This window comes from Colius striatus, chromosome 8 (genome assembly GCF_028858725.1).
Source record: "Colius striatus isolate bColStr4 chromosome 8, bColStr4.1.hap1, whole genome shotgun sequence".
NCBI classification, from domain to species: domain Eukaryota; kingdom Metazoa; phylum Chordata; class Aves; order Coliiformes; family Coliidae; genus Colius; species Colius striatus.
Genome location: NC_084766.1, coordinates 13,644,863 through 13,670,845, shown reverse-complemented (window position 1 = coordinate 13,670,845; position 25,983 = coordinate 13,644,863). Strand labels below are relative to the sequence as shown.

Genomic DNA, 25,983 nt, shown 5'->3' with positions numbered 1-25,983 from the left:
GCGCCTGCGCGGCGGGCGGAGCGTTCCCGCCCGGCTGCGGCCGAGGAGCGGCGCATGCGCACTGCTTTGGCGGTCCCGCGGGGCGCGGGCGCGCTTGGCGCCAAGCGGGGTCTGAGGCGGAGTGCGCCAGCGCCTCGCGGTTGTCCCGGGATCGCCTCGTACCGCTGTCGCCTCAGCAGGCGAGGGCGGGTGGTCGTGCCCTTGAGAGCATGTAGCTCAGTGTCCCGTTCCCTCAGTGTAGGCTTGGGAGGGAGGATGTAGAAAGTTGTTCCGGTGTGGGCGAGTGTGGGTTATGTATGAATAGGAGTTAGTAGAGCTTATAGGGTGTTAGTAATTATATAGATATATATAAGTAATAAAGTTGGTTTTGGCCGTCTCTCAATCGCGGCAAATGGTGACCCCGACGTGATCTTTTGTGAAGAGTCCTATCTGGTGGCGTGCTGCGAGTCCCGCAGAACTGAAGGAGCTGCTGAAACGAAGCAGGAAAAGCCGGCTAATCACCCCCGTCTGGAACGAGAGGTGAGCTGCGGGAAACTGAAAAATGGGGAATCAGACAAGTTCTCCTGAAAGAGACGTTTATGAACTAATGGAAGCTTTGCTTGAAAAGCATGGAAAAAAGACCCTTTCGGGTCAGGATCTTAAGTTGATCCTTAAATGGGTCCAGGTTAAGATCCCCACGGTTACTGCCTCTTCAATTTTTACTCAGGAACTTTGGGATGATGTGGGGGTAAAATTATGGGATGCAGCTACTTCTGGAAATGAGGAGGCTCAACGAATGCTTCCACGGTGGAGATCGATTTATGAGACGGTAAAAGCGCAGGAGCAAAGCCAGGGAGACTTAGAGGGGGGAGCGCAGCCCTCAGCACCACCACTTCCCGCTGTTTCGTCACCCCCCCCGTTAGCCTGTGCTGCAGGTTACCCACCAGAGGATGATCCTTTTGATCCGGGACCCATTGACCCTGAAAAAGAGCCTGATCTTTTCCCTCCTGGCCCCCATGATGTTTGGGGAGAGATTAAGCGCCAAGCGCTGAAGGAAGGGGAACTGGAAATAGCAAAAACCATAGTGGCTCCTGTAATCTATAAAGGAAGGGGGGGGGCGGCTCAATGGGAATCGCTATCTTTCTCAGTGATTAAGGAATTGCGTCGTACGGTTACTGAGCACGGACTGTCCTCTCCTTATTTTGCGAGTCTTTTGTCTTATGTATTCGATACATATGTCATGACCCCGCATGATTTAAAATCTCTTGTGCGATTGTTGTTAACCCCGGATCAATATACAACGTGGGAATCTCAATGGAGGTCAGGGCTAGAAACAATTTTATTGGGGTATGCGGGGCACGCTAATGCCGCTTTAGCAGCTTTAACTATGGAACATCTTACTGGGACAGGGCAACACGCAGACCCAGCCGCTCAGGCTAGAGACATCCCCCGAGACGCTTTAGAAGCGGTCCGGGAGGAAGCGAGAAGAGCCTTAATGAAAGTTCCTGATTCCCAAAAGCCTCAAAAAGTCTTCACTAATATCACTCAAGAGCCTCGAGAACCATATATGCAATTTATAGATAGGCTGAAACAGGCTCTAGATCGGCAAATAGATAATGCCGAAGCTCGGGAGATCCTATTGCTGAAGTTAGCAGTAGAAAACGCTAACGCCGATTGTAAAAAACTTTTAAAATTGCTTCCGAATCAAAACCCCACGATAGTTGAGATGATTGAGGCTTGTAACAGGATTGGCACGGTGGATCATAAATATGAAGCAATGGCCGCCGCTTTTGCAGCCATGCAGGGGCCCGTGGGAGGTAATGAAAGGCAGAACTGCTTTGGTTGTGGGAAACCAGGGCATATCAAAAGAGATTGTCGTAACATTGGACTTGGAAAGAGACCCCCAGCACCTAGCGTTTGCCCTAAATGTCAGAAGGGACGGCATTTTGCGAACCAATGCAAATCCAAATTTGATGTGAATGGGCGTCCCATACCGGGAAACCGGCAGCTGAACGCGAATCCGCGGCGCGTGCAGACCCAAATTCCGCGACCGGCCCCGGTGCCCCTCCGTACGCGGGGGGGGGGCAGGAAACCGGAGGGTTTCTGACCTCTGCCCAGCAACCACAGGGAGCGCCGGCTTGGACCTGGCAACCTCCCACACAGTAACTTTACTTGATTCCTCTGTTCACCTGTTATCTACTGAAGTTACTGGCCCTTTACCACCACAGACTCAAGCATTATTAATAGGGAGGTCGTCTGCTACCCTGTCGGGTCTTTTTGTATTACCAGGAGTAATTGATTCTGATAGTGAATCGGAAATTAAAGTCATGGCTTGGACTCCGTTTCCACCTTGTACCATACCAAAAGATAGTAAAATGGCACAATTGATTTTAATCCCTAAAGTAACTAGCCTCCAGTCTGATGGCCAACCGAAACAAAGACAGGGAGCTTTTGGCTCTACAGGAGTGCCTGAGATTTTATGGGTCCAATCTATCACCCAGAAGCGCCCCATGTGCCGCTGTACTTTAGTTCGCGGGGATCACCGAGTGGTTTTAAGTGGAATCATTGATACAGGGGCAGATGTTACAGTTATTTCCCAAGCTAAGTGGCCCCCACAATGGCCACTGGCAAATGTTTCTCAGGCGCTGGCTGGGATAGGGGGCTATGGAACTAGCCGACAAAGCTCTGATTTGATTCAGATTCAGGATTCGAACGGTCAAACAGCTTCTGTTAAACCATTTGTTTTACCTGTCCCTATGGTTTTATGGGGACGCGACGTGTTATCTCAATGGGGAATGTTTATTCAAACTACCCAAAAGCCTTTTTAGGTGGGGCCATTGCAGGGCGTGAAACCCTAAAATTAACTTGGAAGACTAATTCTTCTATTTGGGTCGATCAATGGCCCCTACCTATAGAAAAACTTCACGCCCTCCAAGAGTTGGTTGCAGAACAGCTCTCTGAGGGGCATATTGTTCCCTCTACAAGTCAATGGAATTCGCCAATTTTTGTTATCCGAAAACAGACTGGCAAGTGGCGCTTGCTCCATGACTTGAGAAAAATTAATGATGCTATGGAGAACATGGGAGCCCTACAACCCGGGCTACCATCACCAACCATGATTCCTCGTGATTGGCATTTAACTGTTATTGATCTTAAAGATTGTTTTTTTAATATCCCACTGCATCCAGACGATGCCCCTAAATTTGCTTTTTCAGTCCCTAGCATCAATATGCAAGCCCCTTTGCAGAGATACCACTGGGTTGTGCTGCCACAAGGAATGAAAAACAGCCCCACAATATGTCAATGGTTTGTAGCGAAAATACTTAGCCCCGTTAGGGTTGCAATACCTAAAGTGTTGATATATCATTACATGGATGACATTCTAGTGGCAGCTCAGCGCCAAGAAGTCATGGAGGAGGCCGTAGCCCTTGTCATGGCTGCTGTAAAATCAGCAGACCTCTGTATCGCACCAGAGAAAGTACAAAAATTACCACCTTGGAAATATCTAGGATGGCGTATTAGAGCTCAGACTATTGTTCCACAACCTTTACAAATACGTGCTAATGTAAAAAACTTGCATGACGTACAGAAGCTGTTGGGAACAATTAACTGGGTGCGGCCTTTACTTGGTATTACAAATGCAGATTTGAATCCATTGTTCCAAATGCTTAGAGGAGATACAAACTTGTGCGCCCCACGGAGCCTTGACAATGCGGCTATGAATGCGTTACAAAAGGTTGCCACAGCAATTACCAGCAGACAAGCGCAGCGGTATGCACCTGAGTTGCCTTTTCAACTCATCATTCTAAACCCTGTGCAGCAGCCTCATGCGTTAATCTTCCAGTGGGACGACCAGAAACCGGACCCTTTATTGGTTATTGAGTGGGTTTTTTTACCCAATCAAGCAACAAAAACTATCTCGACACAGCATGAAATGTTTGCATCCCTTGTCATCAAGGCCCGGCAGAGACTGTTGACTCTGGCAGGGACAGATTTTACCCTTATTTGTTTGCCAGTGACAGCAGTTTATTTGCAATGGTTATTGCAACAATCGGATGCTTTGGGGACAGCTTTAGTCAAATATGCAGGTCAACTTACCTCGCATCCACCTTCTCATAAACTGTTACACGCTGATTTTCACCTATTGCCGATGCCAAAAAGAAGTGATCAGCCTCTGCAGGCCTTTACTGTTTTTACAGATGGATCGGGAAAAACCCACAGGTCTGTCATTCTTTGGTGGGATGATAAGCCTGGACGTTGGGACTCTGATGTAGAAACTGTACAGGGCTCTCCTCAAATAACAGAATTGTCGGCCGTGGTTCTTGCCTTTCGGAAATGGTCTATTCCTCTCAATGTAGTCACTGACTCTGCTTATGTTGCAGGAATTGTTCAACGAGCAGAGGCCTCGGTACTCCGTGATGTTTCTCATGTCGCTTTATTTATTTTGTTACAAGAACTTATCTTTCTTTTAAACTCTCGCCATCATCCTTATTTTATTATGCATGTTAGGTCCCATACCTCCTTACCTGGGTTTATTGCAGAAGGAAACCGACAGGCTGATGTGCTTACGTTACCCGTACAGGTGTTACCTGACCGTTTAGCACAAGCTCGACTTAGCCATTCTTTTTTTCACCAAAATGCCGGAGGCCTAAAACGACAGTTTAACCTTACGCCTCAGCAGGCTAATAGTATCATTGCCACTTGTCCCGACTGTCAAAGACACTCTTTTCCTTCTATAGCAGGAGGGGTTAATCCCAGGGGTTTGCAAAGCCTTCAATTATGGCAAACAGATGTTACCCATTTTGCTGAATTTGGGCGTTTGAAGTATATTCACTGTTCTATCGATACATTTTCTGGAATGCTGTTTGCTTCTTGTCATGCCGGAGAGAAGACACGAGATGTACGCAAACATCTAATGCGTGCTTTTGCCACCCTGGGAGTGCCCTCCCAGATAAAAACAGACAATGGTCCTGCATATATCTCTAAATCTTTAACTGACTTTTTTGTATCCTGGGGAGTTTCACATACCACTGGCATTCCTCACTCCCCCACGGGTCAAGCTCTGATAGAGCGTTCCCATCAAACCCTCAAGCGGCTATTACAAAAACAAAAAGGGGGAGTAGGAACTGACACACCAGAAGAGAGATTACAGAAAGCCTTATATGTTTTTAATTTTTTGAATTGTTCTTTGTTAGATAACAATCCCCCGGTAGTTCGACATTTTAGCACAAACAATCTCTTTGAGCCCAGGGTGAAACCGCCAGTTTTGGTTCGAGATCCAGAATCAGGTAAGATAATGGGACCCTATCCCCTTATTACGTGGGGCAGAGGTTATGCTTGTGTCTCCACAGAAAGAGGTCCTCGTTGGATTCCAGCAAAGAGTGTGAGACCCTTTAGAGAGACATTGCAGCAGCTGTCAGCCGACGACACCCCGGAACCTGTGAACGAAGATGAGAATACTGCTCCTGAATGACATCAATCCCAGAAACCAATAAGCGGGAACTCTAGTGTCCCCATTGTGGACTGTGTAACTTTTGGATTTTTAGCTGTAGACATGGATGCCAGGAATTTGAAGGAATGTGTTGTATGAATCTGTCTGATCATTCTGTGAGTATTCATAAGCAAATTGCAGAATTGCGAGACAGAATTCACAATGTACAAGAGGGAGTGGATGGATTTGATGGATGGTTAGCATCTTGGGGAATTACGGGATGGTTAAAAGACTTGTTTAAACAAGGAGTTTTGATTCTTTTAATAGTTTGTATATTGTTAGTAATAATGCCATGTATTTTGCAGTGTTTGCAAAAATCTATAGCTACCTCTGTTAATAGGATTCTTTTTGTACGACAGCAAGACCTGGAAAAAAAACAAAACAAAACAAAACAAAAAAAAAAACAAAACAAAAAAAAAACTTCTAGTACGGAAGAGCTAGTGAAACGAGACGTCCTCGAGCTAGTCGGACGCAAACCTTGGGAAGCGGATGTTGCTTAAAAACAAAAAGGGGGAGATGTGGGTTATGTATGAATAGGAGTTAGTAGAGCTTATAGGGTGTTAGTAATTATATAGATATATATAAGTAATAAAGTTGGTTTTGGCCGTTAGGCTTGTTGTGTCAGTATGGAGAAGTGCCGAGGGTGGTGGAGAATTGCAACATGCAGAAGTAAGCACAAAAGAACAGGATCTTGTGACCCTGCTAAGTAAACTTTGAAACTTATCTAGTTTTGCAACACAATAACCTCTTGGCAGGGTCGTATGTTCTTTATTAGCCTATCAGGAGCTCAGCTTTTGTAATATGTATGAGATGATTAGTTGATTGTTCCAATCAGCATGTGACTCGTTGGCCTTCTGAATATATAAATATGTTGCCTGTATTCAATAAAGTGGACACTTTGCTTGCATCAAGTTGCGTCTCCGTCTCTCAGTCGCGGCAGGCGAGCGTAATGGCTACTGGCGTTTGCAGCTATGTGGCAGACCCGCGGCTGGCCGGAGCCCGCGGGAAGCTCGCACGGCTCCTGCCTTCGTGAATGCCTCAGCGCGGGACAGGCCGGCCGGGCGCTGTGGTGGAAGGGCACGTTAGAGTGTTTTGGGGCTAGCAGCAAGCGGTGCATGAGGGAGATCAAAGTCCTTTTTTAAAGATGGCCAATCGGTGCCGAGCGCTGGGGGTGCGGAAGGAGGCTGGAGGCCGTGGGCTCCTCGGAAGTGACGGAGAGGAGCTGCCTCCTCCCCTCGTTAGGGAAACAGTAATCTCCAGTTCTGCTGTCCTGCGGGGATAAAGCAGGTTAAAAAGTACCTTGCAGAAAACAGCCCAGGACTAACGGGGCGCAAACGACAATGCAAATTCCAGTTTTTATGGTTGATACATTTGTAAATCGGCCATTTTCTGGAAATCCTGCGGCGGTTTGTCTGCTTGAAAATGTAAGTTAGAAAAAGTAAATTTCACGAGGGACTGCAGTGGCGTTTACTGTTCTTAACTTGATCCGAGCACTCAGCCTTGCATTCGACTTTGCTTCCATTGCTTGGGAGTTTAGCTTGCAAGTGGTGTTTGCTGTTCCTGCAGAGTACAGAGAAATCAGCACAGTGGTACCGGTTTTCCGTTACAATGATCTCACACAATACACCTTTGTATATTTTTTTTTCTGCGGTTTAAAATTGTTAATGAGTATACTGGTGTTATTCTGAGTTAAGTAAAGAACTGGTTAAATTTCTTAAGCCAATGGATTTGGAATTAAATCTGAGAGAAAATGCAGTAATATACAGTGTAGTTTGTGAATGAACTGCTAAAAGTGTGGCTTTTGAGTTTGATATGCGGCTTTTTCCCCCTGTTTTTGTGTTCTTTCCCCCCCCTTTATGTGCAAGATAAGCCCCTCTTAACCAGGTCTTACTCAATGGACCTGGATTTGAGTGTTTCATTGTTAGTTTGTCAGGTTCAGCTTTGGACAAATTCAGAGAGACAGTTTTTATTACTTCAGAGTTGCACAGTAGTTGTACTGCCATGGAGAGTAGTCATCCCAGTCAAGGTGTTTTGAACAGCTGGTACACTGTTCTCAGTTTCTACCAAAAACTAATTATTTAACTGAATTAAAAGTTATAGGCCTTATGTTATTTGTGTAGTAACACTTGGTAAACATTCTGTGTATGAGTAGTCGATGGCAATAGCCTGTACTGACAACATGAATCCTTTTAAAATGTTCTTAGCCTATTTAGATCTTGTACAATAGAGCCTGCTTACCAGATCAACTGAAGTTACAAGTGAGAACATATCACTAAATACTTCCTCTGAGAATGAACTTGTTTTAAAACGATGAGCTTCCAATTGCAATTTAATATTGATTTTACTTTATTAAATTAATATCTTGTGAGGGCAACTTACTTGCCTTTGGAGTGTTGAGGTTTTAAAGCTGGGTTTTTTTTACAGTACCTAGGGCTAGAAGCTTAAGTGTCAAAAGTCAGAGCTGTGATTCAAGTAAAACAAATACTGTAATTCATAGTTTCATTCTAATCCCCAAGGAAGTGTGGTGCAGCTAGCAGCAGTCTTTCTGTTCTCGGTTCTCTCAGAACGTTATCACGTGCTTTGAACACCCGTCAGGGAGTAACACCAGAATGGCAAAACACTTCTGTGTTTCGGAAGTGCCACAGGATGGCACCATTTCAATACTGTTCTTTTGTAGCGCTTGGTTTGTCTTTGTTCTGGTTTTAGTATCTTTTAAGTATCCAACTGACAGTCAGAACAATGTTCCTGAGGAGAAATGATCGTTACTGGAAGAAGTTAAAATATCATTTCATTGTATAGAATTCAATTAGTAGGTACAGGTCTGTGGTACAGAACAGTGGCTGGTGTGTATCTGTAGCATGGGATCATTGACTGAAAAGGATTTAAGTTATTAAGGGAAGTAAGTAAATTAAACAAGGTAAATTTGTATCTGTCTAAGGTTAAACCTAACCAGGTCTTCTCACTGTGTTGTTTTATTTGTGTTTGGATACTTTGAAGACTAGATTATCAAATCTGGTCATGCAGCGTAGTTGTGGGACAAGAGCAATGGAACAAGGGTGAAGTGGAATTTTAAATAGTCACTGTGGCTCATGCATCCTGGAATCAAAGTTCACTGATTTAAACTGCAGGCAGTTAGAGCAAAATGTAGCAAGTTCTAGCATTTTTGTTTTTCAGTTTATCTCAGCTTTTACTGATTTAGCATGTTGTTCCCTTTGTTCAAAGAGTAGGATCAAGGGCATGGTCAGAATTGCTGATCAGCCATCTTGGCCCTTGCTCTAGCTATTATTGCATACCTCTTGCTTCAGTGGATTTTTCAGAGTTATAAAAAGACAGTTGTAGTAATTTATAGTTAAAATTAATAATGATTTAAAAATATTTATGTTCATGGAAAAACTTAAGTTTAGGCTTTTCTATGATTTTTATCCTCCACATATTCCAAGCATTAACTAATAGGACAGATGCTGGAGATGCCCATGTATCACAGTGATTGATCTGGTTATTCACCTTTTATGCCTCTTTTTTTTTTTCACTCCCAAAATCTTTTGAAATAAAATTGGATCTTATGTTTTATTAGAATAGAAAATTAAGTTACTGTATTTATTTGTCAGAATGTTTGATTTGCTGTTTTTGGCATGGTTTTAATGCAATTTATTGTTTCATCATTAGGACTTGGATGAAAATTTGCATCAAAAAATCGCAACAGAAATGAACCTTTCAGAAACTGCTTTCATCAGAAAACTGCACCCTGGAGATGACTTTACCAAAAGTGAGTAGTTCTCTTTACCCACTGAAATCTCTTACAAGGAAATAGGAAGACACTGTGGGTGCATTTGTAAGGAATTATGCAAATTTGTAAGAGAGCGAAAGTGAAATCTTGGAGTTGTGATGTATCTTACTTAAGATATTAATAGTAGGCCCTTTGCAGATGGATTTTTTTTAAGTATTTGTGCTGCATTTCAAATTAATTTTACAATATACCAACATTTACTATTCATAAATAAGGCCGTTTGTTTTAGTGCCTCTTACTAAATAAGCAAGTTGTATGTAGAAAATCTCCTAAAAATCCTACGCAAAGGTCCTTCAGTTAATACTTCTGTTGCTACCAAAATTTCCCTGAGTTAATTTCTTGTTATACAAGCAGAAGAATAAATCAAAAGGTGCTTATGTGATACACATGAGACTGCAAAGTGAGTAGAATGTGGCTTGGCTGCCCAAGAAATCGTCACGGGGCCAACTGTAAGCTATTGCTTGAGTTTGTCACAAAATCTCAAAATCTGTCTGTGGAGCTGATGTAGAGCTTTATACTAACATGTACTAATAAACCTTATACCAACTTATCACAATAGTATAAAGCTTATTTTTCAGAGGAGACAAAATTCACACAAGCTGTAAAAAGGTCGTGCTTATCTCCTTACACAATACCTCCGGGGTCCTCCAACTTCCTTGAGGGCAGAAACCCTGTGAGGGGCCAAGTGATATCTAAGGTTGTGCAAAGATCAGGGGTGAGAAAGCTTCAGAACTTATCAGCCTTCATCTCCTAAGGCCCCAAAGACCATCACCGACTATCCCCGGAGACATCACGCAAATGAAAGGAAGAAAAGACCTAATTTACATGCCACATCGGGGACAGGTTCTGTCTTTGTCTAGGCGGATAATGTCATCATATGATTTTGTAACTTTGTAACAAATATAAGTCAAGCAAGTTGACTTATATTTCGGCCTGGCGCCGAATAAACATACCTTCTTTATAACTCTTTGAGTTATAGAGTCTGTTTCCACAAGTCAGGGCTAGTACTGTAAAGTGCTGGTTTTCAAGAAAACTGGGAACCCTGAAGTTGCCCAAAAGTAGTACATTAGGCTGCTGACTTGATTGATTGAATATCAGAATGTCATTTATGAGACTGTCATCTGCTTCTGGAACAGTCACGGTGTAGTAAGGGCTCTTTTTCAGGCGTATGTGTGTGTGATCAATACGTTTCACTTACTTTAAAAAATATGCATTATTTTAGGGACATATAACTTTATGAGAGTACAGAATGTCTTCTCAGGCTGAGTATGGGTATATGTCTCCAACATCCAGGCAGGTGTTCTGGGTCACTGTCCATCTTCAGTTGGCCATGGCTGACTCCATTTCCTTCTGCTTTCAGTCATGATTTCCACTTGGAGGAGAACAGTAACACCACGGGGCAGCCTCACAGAATCACAGAATCTTCAGGGTTGGAAGGGACTTTGAAAGATCATCCAACCCCTCTGCCAGAGCAGGACCTCCTAGAGTAGGTCCCACAGGAACTCGCCAAGGTGGGTTTTTAATGTCTCCAGAGAATGAGATTCCACAACCCATCTGGGCATCCTGTGCCAGTGTCCCACTCCCCTCACCGTGAAGAAGTTTTTCCTTATGTTTCCTTGGAACCTCTTATGTTCTGGGATCTGTCTGCCCTGTCTCAGAGCACTTCTGCCACATTCAGTGGTTTCATCCACTAGGTTTTGATAGGATTCTTTTTTTCATTAGGTAGGAGGCTGACTTTAATGAACTAGTTTTTCACAGCAGCAATGACAAGACTTTTTTGGGTTATTTTCATACCACTTGTTTCTTTTGCACCTTTTAGATCTGTTTGTATGGTAATTATTTACTTGAAATGTATTTTCATACGCATCATCTTAAATGCCATGATGTAAGAACTCAGCACTTGGGTTCCATTTTTTTATAACAGAAAAAATGTGATTGCTAGTGAAACAAAGGTTAGTATACATTAGAGGCTTTTACCAGACTTGATAGTGGCTTAAGCAAAATAATTGATGACTGACCCAGCTCTGATATAGACTGCATTCTAAAAACAGAACTATCTTTAACCCCTGAAGGGTAACCCCTCTTGCAGGTGTATAGAGATCACGATTGTGACTTTGTAGGATTCCATAATACACAGGGACATGGAGCCTTTCTCTTCTAAATTCTCTGCTTTGTTCCAGATTACTACAAGTGGTGCAAAAATCACCATTAGCAAGTATATAAATGATTAATAAAGTGAATATATATGTCTCAAGCTATTACAAGTTATTATCAGTAATCAATAGTACAGGAGGAATCAGTAGCAGCAAGAAGTGTATCTATAATACTACAGGTTACTACAAGCTTAGCGTTGGTCAATAATCAAACTTACCAATAATACAACAGTAGATATACTTACAATAGATTACTTAGATGTAGATTTATGGTACCAAGTGCATTATATAGATTCCAGAGGGGAGGACAAACATGCCAGGCAGGGGACCCAACAATTGTGTAAGTGGGTGGACAAACTAAACTGAGTCCAGCAAAGGACAGGTAAAATAACAATTTCAGTTTGAAGATATCACATCATGGAATTTAGAGTCAGTCACGTGTCTCTAGCAAGGGTCTGTATTCTTGTAGAGAGCTTATGCAGACCTGTTTAGGAAAGGAATAAATATATGCAGCACAGAAAACTCTTGGAGAGAAGCTGCATTTTTGGTAAAAAATAATTTTTATACCATAGAGACATAAGAGAATGTGGGGCACCACCACTTCAAGAAGCCAACAGATGCTGTTAATTTCTGTTTTCCACCTGGAACAGCCAATAAATGATGATATTTACTTTTCCAGCCTTCAGTTGGAACAGACGCCAGTTACTGATTCTTAACATTTTGGGATGTTTCCCCTTTTTTCCAGCCTATTTTTCACCTTTTTGTGTGATAAGTTGCTGTTACAGTTTGGATTTGTGTTTAGTGATGATGTCTCGGCATGTCTCTGGTTTCTAGCTGTCCAGCAGCATGTTGGTCTAGAGGATCTTTCGAGGTTCCTTCCAACCCTTAAGATTCTATGATGCTGTGGAAGGTGCCAGCTGGGCTTCTCAATGCTTCTGGTTTGCAGACCTTGTTCCCATGCTGGCAGGCCTTTCTACTCTGCAGTGCTTTTGTTCCTGTGACAAAGAAGCTTTCCTTTGCTAGTAGTAGACTCTTGTTGTTAACCTGATGCAAAAAGCAGTAGCTCTTCAAAAAATCAGCACAAAATAGGAACTTAAAAGTGTGTTTAGGAGCAAGACTGATTATAACATGCATTGTGATTAACTGAGATGTCTTGAATCTGTATATTGGGATAATTTGAAGAAACAGGCTTTTTCCACTTAGTAATGCTGAATAAATTGTATTTTCAAGGTTCCCGCTTTGGACTCAGATGGTTCACCCCAGCTGTAGAAGTTCCTCTCTGTGGCCATGCTACGCTTGCATCAGCAGCTGTGTTGTTTCACATACGAAGTACGTTTATGAGCTAGATACTAGTATAAGTTTTTAGAAAATTTCCTTCTAATTATTTTCTACAGCAAAGACAATTAAATATTTATTTAGGAAATACATGCAGAGATACTTTAGATACTGTCTTTTACAACTGCTCCGTAATTATAAGGCTGTGGTCTGATCCTACACTTGGATTCTGGTGCCCTGCTGTTACTCTTGCTTAGGGAAAATGCTAAATATGCAAATGTCATCTTGCAGAGGTACAGTACAATTTAATGAATAGGGAATATTGTTCTTTCTGTTAGAAGGTAAGTCCCATTCATTCTTGGAATGTGGAGGAAAGATTCACTGACAATTGCTGGGTTTATTAGCATCAGCAGATTATTTTTTGATGTAATTGAGAATTTTACCTTAATACAGGTTTATGGTAGTCATTACATTTTAGCTGCATAGCTGATTTTCTGAATATACTGGGCTACTCTAAGAGCTGTAATAGTTTACATTTTTATGTTTGATAATGTTGCAATGTTCTCTCTAGAAAACACAAATTCAGTTCTCACATTTGTGACGCTGAGTGGGGAATTGAAAGCCAGACAAGTGGAAGACAATATTGTCCTGGACTTACCACTTTATGTAACCCACCCACAGGTCTGTCAAAATTTTATTCATTAGAGGGACAGGGCACTTCTGGAGAGAGTCCAGCACAGGGCCACCAAGATGATCAGGGGACTTGAGCTTCCTTATGAGGAAAGGCTGCGGGAGCTGGGGCTGTTCAGTCTAGAGAGAAGGAGACTGTGAGGGGATGTTGTTAACATTTGCAAGATGGTGGATGTCAGGAGGTTGGGGCATCCCTTTTTTTCTGTTGTATCTAGTGACAGGACAAGGGATAATGGGATGAAGCTGGAACACAAAAAATTCACACAAAAAACTATTTCACTGTGAGGGTGATGACGCAGTGGCACAGACTGCCCAGAGACAGTGTGGAGTCTCCTCTGGAGATCTTCAAAACCCACATGAACGCATTGCTGTGTGACCTGATCTAGATGGACCTGCTTTGGCAGGGGGGTTGGACTAGATGGTCTGTAAAGGTCCCTTCCAAAACCTACCACTCTATGATTCTATGAAAGAAAGTATACGTTTGTACGTAAGTATATCTATCTATAATTGACTAGATCTATGCATAAATGTATGTTCTGTTCTTTACAGTGGGGGTTTATTTTTTTCTTCAGGTACTTCAAGAAGTAGAAGAGTTAATAAAGGTAAGAAAGAATCTATGTGTGGTCGTAAAAGCACATTTATAATAACTGTTCATTTTTTTTTGGTATTAAAATGCATAAAAGTAACATGTCATGGCTTGATGTACTCTTGAACTTGAAACACTAAACTTCAGAGGCCTGCGTCATGAGGTCAGGAAATGGAATTCTCCAAACTGCTGCCATTAAACTTTTGTCTTCCACCACCTTGACTGAAGTGTCAATGTTTATTTTCAGTCTATTATGTGAATGTGAGAGCCATCTAGTGTCCCTGCCCTTTTCTTGATCTCTGAATTTCTTTTCCAAGTTGACATATGCAGAGCTCTTGGCATCTGCCCATATTTATTCATGCATTTAGTGCATTTACTTTTCTTGCTTGCATGTGCTTGAGTGTTGCATGAAAGACCTTGCATAATCCCTATTCTAGCATGGAATTTGTTCTACAAAAAATGTTAAGGGAATAGTATCTCATGCTCAAGTAAGGATGTTTGTCTCCTTTAACTTTTCCACCAGGCAGCTGTTGGTGACATGGTTGTTCAAGATGTCCGTTTTTCTCCTGACACAATGAACCTCTTAGTTCGTCTCAGTGATACTTACAAAAGGTGTCTTACCCTTTTCTTTTTAAGAAATCAAGTATGCAGAAAATGAGTCTGCTTGTTTAACTTCTTTTCCTTTTATACTAAGTTGGAGATGATATTATATAATAATATTATTATATAACAGATGGAGATTAAAAACTGTAATTTAAACTCCTGTGCCATGGTAGTTATTTTATCTTATAGTGTGAACTTATTGAACCTACAGAGATGAATAAGATCAATCTGAGAACTATCTCTAAGAAAAGGAGGTGTAGGAAACAGTTTTAATGATGGCTTATTGTTCCTATCCATCTGTGGTTAAAAAAACCCAAACCAAAGCAAACGAGGATCTGGTAACTGAGCAGGAAATTAGAAGTCTTGCTTCTGAAATGAAGAAGTAATAGTTGTGTAGCTATAGAGGTCTGCTTAGTGAGACAGGGCACATTGACAGAATGACATGGATTCTTCTTCCCATTTGACTGTAATCTGCTTACACCTACTTAGCAGCATCATAAGTAGCTTTATTACAGAAATTCCAATTTAAATGATTCCAAAGCAGTTGTTAATCTCAGAGAGCTGAATTGCATTGTGAAGTCAAGTATTATTTGGATATGTATTGCCAAAACACAGCTTCTTTAGTCAGGCCAAATTACTATTATTTTCACTTGAAGTTTGGCTTAACTAATGTTTAAAGATTGGACTAGTAGGGAGATTGAAATATCCTCATCTGAATACTTACTAGTTTTACTCTTTTAGACTTTATTTCATTGGCAAATACCTGCAACTTCTCAGGCTTGAGACTGTTAAAAAATGCTGTAGAATCCCATGAAGGTCTGCATGATGTTAGTTATTTGCCTGCTCTGGAGGGAGGTGGAGTTCTTACTCTTTGTGTTCTGTAGTGATGAAAAACCTCTTTCAATTATTAAAATGTAGAAACAGAAGTGTGCTCTTTTGTAGCTAATGGATACTGTTTCAGAGGTAGATAGGAAATACATGGCTTGAACTTTTTTCTCTGCTTGCTGGGAGTGTATTATTCAGGCTAGTTTTCTGTTAAATGATATTGGGAGGGCAATGGTAGGAATCTTGTCTCCTCTAACAGTTTATGATGGCTGTTTTGTGTTTGTAGAGAAGATAGTTTTGTGATTTTATGTTTCTTTTAAATAATTTTATGTAAAATGAAGACTATGGGCTATTAAAATTCTGTAATTATGTTCAAGGTCTGTGTTGGAGGAACTGCAAGTGAACGCGCAAGGCTTTTTGTCAGCAGAAAAGACAGGAAAGGTGAAAGGAGTCATACTCACTCTGAAGGGAGATTCCAGTGGAAAACATGATTTTTACTCCAGATATTTTTCACCTTGGTGTGGAGTTCTGGAAGACCCTGTAACAGGTATATGTTTGTGTCATAAACAACTGTTACTCTTGTTTCCGTTCCATTAAAAGGTTATGAAACTTCAGAAATCTAATTTTGTACTTGCAGTCTTTCATGTAAGTTACTGATTTATATGGACAGCAGCATTATGTTCATTAAATCAAGAAATTTCATGACTGATGCCAACTCATTCAGAAAAATTCAGCTTCTTGCTGTCATTAGGCCAGAATACCTGTTTTTTTTCAGACCTTTCCCTGAATTATTCCAATTAGAGAAAAGCAAGAGACTAGTTCGGTATTGACTGGGTATTGTAATAGATGTTGATATCTGCCATTTTTTCTCTTTCAGCTGAGATTTCCTCTAGTTTCATGACACTTACTGTGGATATTCTCAGGCCTATGGATAATATGAACTCAGCTAGTCAAATATTTAGGGACAGGAAAGCTAGGTCTCTGCATTTTTCTTTGATGTTCCGCTCAGTAGGTGTGATGATGATTGCTGCAAAATGATGTTATTTTTTAGGTACCAGTTAATCACATGTTAATTATTAGTGAACTGACAACTTGGTAAAAAATAATCATTAAATGTTTTGCTAAATAAATTAAAAAAAAAAAAAGTTATAATAATGTTATTCAGCACTCCTAGCAGAGAGAAAGGTTTACAGAGAAAGACAAGCCATATATTTCAGTTATTTCTTAACCTTTCAGTCCTGCTTTCTTGATGAAACTGGGAACAGACATTGGTAGACATACCTAATCCTAGAGCTCATTCCTTAGGATTTCTGGGAAGACTAGTGTTCATATGTAGGAAAAGACAGAAGTTTCCTGAATCTCTTGAGATTTTTCTAGGCTTGCTACAGATCACTGTTTCGTATCTTCCATCTTTTAAGTGTCCTTTGTTTATCGAACCAAATATTTTTATTGTATTGCTAAAATATCCTTTCAACACTCCTATGACTATTTGTTATATTTCTTTTATAATGATTTTTAAAATAATGCTGCAGGTCTTGGTGTCCTTGAGCTATGATAATTATAGTTACTTCACAGCAGGGTTCCCGGCACAGTGTCTTTGCCCCTAGCTACTAATGTAGACTGAAGCATAATATTTAGCTATGAATCTGAGAAGTCATTCTAAGTTTTTAAGCCATCTGCTGGTCAGGAAGCAAGTAATTGGTCTTTTAGTTTTCAGAAGCTGTGGTGAGACCTTAATGATCTCCTTCAGTTACATTCTGATACTTACTGGCATTCAGGACTGAAAAAAATCCTGAGGTTTTGTTGTGAAAACTGTTAGAAGAGCTGCCTCATGATCACAGTCCCTGGTCCTCATGGGGAATTTTAACCACCCTGATAGTTGCTGGGATAGCCACTCAGCCAAGCACACGCGGTCCAGGAGGTTCCTACAGATTGTTGACGACAACTTCCTGTCGCAGATGATTGAGGAACCAACGAGGAGGGGTGTGATGCTCGACCTGGTACTGATGAATAGAGAGAGCCTGGTTGGGGTTGTGAAGGTTGGAGGCAAGCTTGGCTGCAGTGACCATGATGGTAGAATTCAAGATCCTGTGTGGAAGAAGCAGGTCACCAAGTAGGACCAAGACCCTGGATTTCAGGCGAGCTGACTTTGGCCTTCTCAAAGATCTACTTGGATGGATTTCATGGGATATGATTCTAGAAGACAGAAGTGCCCATGAGAGCTGGTCAGTCTTCAAACACCACTTCCTCCAAGCCCAGGATCAGTGTGTCCCAATGTGCAAGAAAGGTGGAAAAGGAGGTAGGAGGCCTCCATGGATGAGCAAGGATCTCTGGGACAACTCAGACAGAAAGCAGCCACCTATGAGAGGTGGAAACAGGGGCTGGCTTCTTGGGAAGAGAATAGGGACATTACCAGGGCATGCAGGGGTGCAACTAGGAAGGTTAAAGCCGTTCTAGAATTAAATTTAGCCAGGGATGTTAAGGACAGCAATAAGGCATTTCTCAAGTACATCAGCAGCAAAAGGAAGATTAGGGGGATTGTGGACCCGCTGCTAAACACAGAGGGTGCCCTGGTGTCTGAGGATGCAGAGAAGGCTGAACTACTGAATGCTTTCTTTGCTTCCGTCTTTACGGCCAAGGCTGGCCCTTGGGAAGCCCAGTCCGGCAAGGATAACAGGATGGCCAGGACAGCAGAGAACTTGCCATGGGTGGAAGAGGAAGAGGTTAAAGACTTGTTGGCCAAGCTTAAGGCTCATAAGTCAATGGGTCCTGATGGGATGCATCCTAGAGTACTGAGGGAGCTGCTGATGTGATTGCTAAGCCTCTCTCCATTTTTGAACAATCATGGAGGACAAGCAAGGTGCCTGAGGACTGGAGAAAGGCCAATGTCACGCCAGTCTTCAAAAAGGGCAGGAAGGACGACCCAGGAAACTACAGGCCAGTCAACCTCACCTCCATCCCTGGAAAGGTGATGGAACAACTCATCCTGAATGTTATCACTAAACATATGAAGGAAAAGATGGTTATCAGGGGGAGTCAACATGGCTTCACCAAGGGGCAATCCTGTTTGATCAACCTGATATCCTTCTATGAGTGCATAACCATCTGGCTAGATGAGGGGAGAGCAGTGGATGTCATCTACCTTGACCTCAGCAAGGCTTTTGACACTGTCTCCCACAACATCCTCATCAGAAAGCTCAAGCAGTGTGGCTTCAATGAGTGGACAGTGAGGTGGATTGAGAGCTGGCTGAATGACAGAGCCCAGAGGGAGTCGAGTTGGAGGCCTGTGGCCAGTGGAGTTCCACAGGGATTGGTTTTGGGGCCAATCTTGTTCAACATCTTCATCAACGACCTGGATGAGGGGACAGAGTGTACCCTCAGCAAGTTGGCTGATGACCCCAAACTGGGAGGACTGGCTGATTCCCCAGAGGCTGTGCTGCCATTCAGCGGGATCTCGACCGGCTTGAGAGTTGGGCAGAGAGGAACCTTGTGAGGTTCAACAAGGACAAGTGCAGAGTCCTGCATCTGGGAAGGAACAACCCCATGCACCAGTACAGGCTGGGGGTCGAACTGCTGAAGAGCAGCTCTGCAGAGAGAGACCTGGGAGTCCTGATCGACAATAAGCTAACAATGAGCCAGCAATGTGCCCTTGTGGCCAAGAAGGCCAATGGCATCCCTCAACTCTGCCCTGGTGAAGCCTCATCTGGAGTCCTGTGTCCAGTTCTGGGCTCCTCAGCTCAAGAGGGACAGAGAACTTCTGGAGAGAGTCCAGTGCAGGGCCACCAAGATAATCAGGGGACTAGAACATCTTTCATACGAGGAAAGGCTGCGGCAACTGGGGCTGTTTAGTCTGGAGAAGAAGAGATTGAGGTGAGATCTTATTAACATTTATAAATATCTAAAGGGTGGGTGTCAGGAGGTTGGGACATCCCTTTTTTCTATAGTATCTAGCAACAGGACAAGGGGTAATGGGATGAAGCTGGAACACAAAAAGTTCCACTTAAATATAAGAAAAAACTACTTCACTGTTGAGGTGAGGGAGCCCTGGCACAGGCTGCCCAGAGGGGTTGTGGAGGCTCCTTCCTTGGAGGTCTTCAAGACCCGCCTCGACATTTTCCTATGTGACCTGATCTAGGTGGACCTGCTTCTGCAGGGGGTTGGACTAGATGATCTCTAAAGGTCCCTTCCAACCCCTACCTCTATGATTCTATTCTATAAATACTTTTGTTTTACACAGTGACTTCTGTCCACCTGTTCCTAGTCTTAAAAAATATTCAAAAGCCTTTTCAGATTTTTGATGAGTAGCTTTTCATGTTTACATGTTTTCATGTTTTTTCATGTTTCATTGAGTAACAACATGTTTAGATGACTACTCTTTTGAACTTAGTGTTTTGAGGCTCTGTTACTAGGAAACCTCACTTTTGGTAAACAGTGAGTACTTTTTCTCAGCTATTTTAATTTGTACTATTTGTTATTCTTACCAACTGTGGCTAATCATGAAGTCCTCATCTAGGCAAAATTTCCATTGAAGCCAGAAGATGAGGAACTTTATGCTTTATCATAAATAAATAAAATTTTAAAGCTCTGCTGCAAAAACTCTTAGCTGTGTTTGCTCTAAACACCTATATAGTACTTGATTTGTTTATGACATTTACATTTTGAATATGCTTGCTGTATGAAGTAGTGATTATAATTTAATTATGTATTTTCTTTTCTAATTTGTTTTCAGGATCTACCCATGCTGTTTTAGGCAGCTACTGGTCAGAGCAGCTGGGGAAGAAAGAAATGCTTGGTAAGAGAAACTGTTTTCTTGCAAATACTGCTTGTTTATGTAAATGCTAAAAACTGGAAAAGTTTTGTTATTACTGCAATCCAAGCTGTAGCAATAACTCCCTATCCATTTTCTCAACATAAATTGAGTATTACCCACTAGTTTTTGTGAAGTAATCTTTAAGAAATGGCTGCTTTCCTCCCCACCAACATGACACATGTCTGTATCAGTTTTTGGATCATTACTCTGCAGTTAGTCTTTGATCTCAGACTTTGGATTTTTGTTCTCATGATTTTTCATCATTACTGAAGATTGGTGAACTTCAGATGATGTTGATCTTGTAGATTTTTTGAATGTTGCATTACTTGGTTTTTGTGGCTTGCATTTTGAATGTTGGGAAAAGGTATCGGTATTTTCATTCATGGTGTATATTTTTCAATGTAACTTGGACAGTGTTTAGCTTTCCCATCCTGTGTATTACGAAGTGACTGAGAAGTCATATGGTTTCTGACTGATTTTTGGAATTCTTTTGAGAATTACTTCAGATTAATTGCTTCATTGAGTTCTTTAGGGAATTTGTAGTTCAGAATAGCTGGTGTTACTATAACTAGATAAGATGAGGTGATGTGTTTTTAACATTCATATTCTACCTGCAGAATGTGCCCTCCCTCACCAGAGTGGGACAGGGGATTACAATTCTTTTGTATACCTGACAACAACTAAGTCTTTGATAACATTTACTTTAGAGCAGAAATTAGACCCTTGATCTAATAAGGTTCCTTGTCCATTAAAGTAAACACTTCTCCAAACAGTCAGCTACCTTGACTATAAACTTTCCTGTATTTGGCCAAATGAATCTCAAAATTAATTTTCTTGAGAACTACAAGCTCTTTAAAGGATCTCTTTGTGTTCCATATCTCAGTATGGTAATCCATGACAACTGAGACCTCCTTCATTGTGGATTGAAGGAAAGGTTTAACATTCTGTTCCAAACATCTCATATTTGCATTAACATCACACAGACCTATGATAGTTTCCATTACATTGGGGGGAAAAATCCCAGCTTATTTTCTGAAGAGGAGAAACCATCTCTGCTAATGCTTACGTGCAGGCCGTTTCTCAGAAGACACGTTAATGTGGAATTTAAAACTCTCCCATGCCATCTATAGACATTGCTTCTTTAAGTACTCAGACAGAATTTCTGTCTATTTTTAGATGACACTGTCTACCTGTTTTGCATTTTCATGAATTTTGTATGTACTGTGCCACATCCTCTTTGAGACAAACTGTCTCAGGCAGCAAAGGCAATCAGTGCTGTAATCAGCCTCTCTAATGTGTTTAGCACCAAAAAAAAATCCCGTCTTCCTAGAAGAGAGATTCTCTCCTTCATTCCATGTGTGTATATCCTCAAACTTCTTTTATGTTAGAAATAACGTAAAACAAATTTAAATTGAGCAAGTGCATTTAACAGCTGATCAACATGTGTTTCCTTACATTTCCTTACATGCACGTGACCAAGGGGTGTCAGGTAGTGCTGGGGCAAATTCTGTTTCCAATGAGATTATTTGGAAAAGATGACTGGCAATTAAGAAGATTGCATAAAGAACAAAGAGAATTTTCCAGTCTTTTTACAAAATGAAATTCTTTATTATCTGTCTTGAAACTACGTACACATCTTTGAATTTAAGCTGAGTGTTAAATCAGAGTTCAGTATCAGTCCTTGCCTTTTTCCATTTCAAAAGTCTCTGCATTAGTAACAAAAATTTAATCTTTCACACCAGATATATAGACTTTCGTAACAGCAAATGAATGCAATATTTAGCAACTGTCTCTTTATACAGCTCTTCACATAATTTTCACATTGATAACATTTATAAACATGCCTAAAGAATTCGGTATATTCAGATTACATAGGACACTCCAAATTACTGTGAAGCAAAGGAGATTTATCCAGGACAGTTTTTGATGTTGGGTGAAGCTAGAGGAACTCTGTTAATTTCTGAGGAATTTTAATTCTTGTTCCTGCCTTTAACTTCTCTGATTCCTTCCCAGTGCAGAACAGGTCTATGGCATTTGAGGGTTTGGTTAGTTGGGTTTTGTTTTCTTTCTTTTTTTTTTTTTTTTTAAATAATTTTTGTTGTTGTTTTTTGGTTTTTTTTTTAAAGGCCAAACCAACCAACCAAAACCCAAACCTTACTTAGTGATAACTGTAAGATCATACTTTCACGAATTTTGCCAGTATTTCTTTCACTATGAAGTCTCTCCCAGCTTCTAACTTTCCAGTTTCTTCCTTTTTTTTTTTTTGGTGAAGAAGTTGCTTTATTCAGGTAGAAGAGGTTTAACTGCGTTTAAGTGTTTGCTAATTTGAATTCTCATGAACAGTTTTGCAGAGTTTTAATGGCAGTTTTCATCTTTGCTAGGTAATCTCAGTTTATAGATTGACCACATAAGATTTCTGCCAAAGCAGACTTGTTTCCCTACAACAGTCACCAGTTTTATCCACCGTCTTTCTTATAATACAGGAGTCTTGGATATCTTAATTTCACTTAAGGAACAAGTGCTTCTTTCATCAGTCCTCTTACAGGGTTTAGAAATTTGACAAAAATAATACTGATTTCTAAAAATAGATATTTTTACAAGAGTGGCACTTGTTCCTGAGCTGGTGTCATTATGATGACATCATGAAGAAAATCCATTGCATCTAAAGTTCTGCAAGCAATGATCATTTAGATACATTTAGGCTGAGAAGAAGCTCATCAGAATAACAGGATGATATGAGTACAAAGCTACTGGCCACCTTTTGAATGCAGGGATGTGTGAGTCTGTGAGTCTGTGGTGTCAGCACGCTTCATTTCACAGTCCTTGTACTTTAAAACCTTCTGCAGTCTCAGGTTGATCATAGGGGAGTTTAGGGCACTGTGAATTCAGCTGTTATATATTATTTCTACAGATCAGAATGTACATACTTATTTTTCTAATCCAAAATATGTATAAAATGTGTATGTAGTGTGAGATATTTCTAGTAAATACAGACATGGAGTTGAAATGGTATCAGAGTGGACATGCAGCAACTTTGTGATCTAAAAGCTGGGTGCACAAGAGAAGTGTTGAATGTCTCTGAAGACATTGCTATTGAATGAAATCTTCAAGGTACTGAAATGTTCCATGCAGGTCTGTTTACTTTCAGACATAGTGTGAAGTACTGGTGCTTCTGTGTGAGAGAAAGAACTAAACAAGTATTAGTTTCATAAAAGCTTGGGCAAAATGTTCTTCTGTGGTTATTTTTTCTAAAGTTTTCTTCTATTTTTAAGATTTCATTAAAATAAAATGGACCAGTATCAAACCAGTCTCAGTTACCTCCCTACGAACTGGACAACGCTAGTTCCATATTTAAAGAAAGGAAACAAACCCAACCAACCTCTGCAGATATGAAGTAATGTCTTATATTTAAATCTGCTGTGACAAAGGAGTGGAGAGTTAAGCTGTGTATCCACATTTGGCATAATTGATTGGATTTATCCATGGTCTGGATCTTTAAGAGACAAAAATATTCAAATGAAAGCATAACTCCATACGCAGATGTTGTTCTGACAAGTGAAAAACAATAGCCAGTGGTTCTATAAATGGAAAAGAACAGAAAGTATCAATATAGATTTTTATATAGCTTCTGTTTCCACTGTTTTGGAGCACTTGCTTTGTCAGAGAATCTAATGTCCTAAGGAAGAGCTTTCTTGTCAGCTGTAGCTGAGAAATTGTTTTGAAGCATACAGTATCAATTACAGTATATATGCCACGTGTTAGGGATCCTGTGCTCATTCAGGATCTGAATACAATCTCTACCCAATTTAGAAATTGCAGGTTTGTGAGGAAGAACATGCCCTTTGGCTTTCAACAGCTTCTGTAGTAGTTGGAAGCTCATTGAACTGTGAACATCAATGCCTCTTCATCCATTTACAGCCTTTTACAAAAACACCACTATATGAAACTCAAACGTTTGCTAAATGCCATCTGAACTAGACCATTTTCTGATCAAGTAGTTGTGCAACTATTGTGGATTAATCTCAGCCAACAACTAAGCTCCATCCAGCCACTCACTCACTCCTCCTTGTTGGGATGAGGATGAGAGTCAGAACAGTAAAAGTGAGAAAACTGGTGGGTTGAGATAAAGGCAGTTTAATAGGGAGAGCAAAGGCTGTGCATGCAAGCAAAGTGAAACCAGGAATTAGCTCACTACTTCCCCTCAGCAGGGAGGTATTTGGCCATCTCCAGGAAAGCTGAGCTCCATCACACATAACGGTCACTTCAGAAGACAAAGGCCATCACGCTGAATGTTCCCCCCTTCCTCCTTCTTCCCCCAGCTTTCTATGCTGAGCATGTTATCATGTGGTCTGGGATATCCCTGGGGTCAGTTGGGGTCGTCTGTCCTGGCTTTGTCCTCTCTCAACTCCTCCTACTGGGTAGGGCATTGTGAGGAGCTGAAAAGGAGCTTGGGGAGCCTGGTACTGTGCAAGCCCTACTCAGCAGTAATTAATCATCTCTGTGTTAATCAGCACTTGTTTTCAGCACAAATTCAAAGCATGGCCCTGTACTAACCAATGTGAAAAAAATTAACTGTCTCCCAGCAAAGACCAGCCCAGCAACTAAAATTGAACTACTAAAATAAGTTGCCAGACTCCACATGCTAAGCTAGCATTATTGTCCCACCTGCATACGACTAAACAGTTTAGGCAAAAATTTAGTTCTAGATGGTTTTCCTTCTTACAACCAGAAACTGTCTATCTTATGAGTGAAAGAATTCAAGACTTCTTCAGATATACAAAGGAAACTTGGTTGACTACGTCACAGCAAACTATCCTTCACTACTTGCATTGTGGTCAGACATAGTAAGAAATTCTAGTCTGAGATACACCCTCAACCTATCTGCATCTGTAAAGACAATTCATGCAGGTACAGTGCTTGCTCTGGTGCTGCTTGTATTCTGGACACAGAGGCCTCATTTTCCTGAGTTTTCATGGATTGTAAAATAATTTGTAATAGCTACTAGTTTTTTAACTCTGGGTTCTTGTTTCCATTCAGCTTTTCAATGTTCTCGCCGTGGAGGAGAGTTGAAGATTTCTCTTCGTAGTGATGGAAGAATTGACATTGCGGGGCAATTTGCTGTTGTAGTAAAAGGAAACCTGACTCTCTGAAGACATTAACACAAATTTCCCAAACCTTCAAATTACTCATATTATGCTGATTTTATTTGAGCTGTGGTCAGTGAATCACCACTGTCCTCAAAAGTCTTGATTGTTTAGTGCTGATTTTTAAAAGTCACTTGGAGAGTGTGGGGGCTCCTTCCTTGGAGGTCTTCAAGACCCACCTGGACACGTTCCTATGAGACCTGATCTAGGTGGACCTGCTTCTGCAAGGTCATTGGACTACATGATCTCTAAAAGTCCCTTCCAACCCCTACCATTCTATTATTCTGTGAAAATGCTCACTTCTAATCTTTGAGATCCTTGGTATTTTTTTCACTTTCATCTTGGCATTTTATATGTACATTTACCTCAGAAAATGTCCAATGATAACTCTCTTATTTTTCTGCTTTTAAGTGATTTTTTTATCTCCAATTTCCATGCTAAGAACCATTCCTGCTTCCTGGCTCGATTGTAAACTTTTCTGGTTGATAAAATAATCAGTCTTTTTCCATTCAGACAATTTCCATGAAATCTGACTACAGTCCTTTTAAAAAAAATCTTTTCTGCCATATATTGCAATTGTGCTCATTTGTTCATTAATTTGAATTAAAGTATTAAATAATAAATTGTTTAGAAATGTGCT

At 41.0% G+C, this 25,983-nt stretch overlaps 1 protein-coding gene across 5 annotated transcripts; it reads left to right on the top strand.

Annotated features, from left to right (window-relative positions):
* The first annotated feature begins 47 nt into the window (after positions 1-47).
* Positions 48-25,902, top strand: PBLD (phenazine biosynthesis like protein domain containing). 5 transcript variants are annotated; one of them, XR_009819216.1, is made up of 10 exons: positions 6,425-6,894; positions 9,137-9,236; positions 12,641-12,739; positions 13,257-13,366; positions 13,948-13,977; positions 14,485-14,573; positions 15,767-15,936; positions 17,348-19,259; positions 20,119-20,181; positions 25,237-25,257. XR_009819216.1 is itself a non-coding variant. In XM_062001838.1 (9 exons), exons 2-9 carry the CDS (start codon positions 9,176-9,178, stop codon positions 25,347-25,349), a joined length of 735 nt encoding a protein of 244 aa, XP_061857822.1. In that variant the 5' UTR covers positions 48-519; positions 9,137-9,175; the 3' UTR covers positions 25,350-25,902. The 5 variants fall into 5 exon arrangements, 4 of the variants coding, with proteins under 4 accessions (XP_061857822.1, XP_061857820.1, XP_061857821.1 ...); XM_062001838.1 differs by lacking the exons at positions 6,425-6,894; positions 17,348-19,259 and adding an exon at positions 48-519 and having other exon boundaries at positions 25,237-25,902; XM_062001836.1 differs by lacking the exon at positions 17,348-19,259 and having other exon boundaries at positions 25,237-25,902.
* Positions 25,903-25,983: the final 81 nt, after the last annotated feature.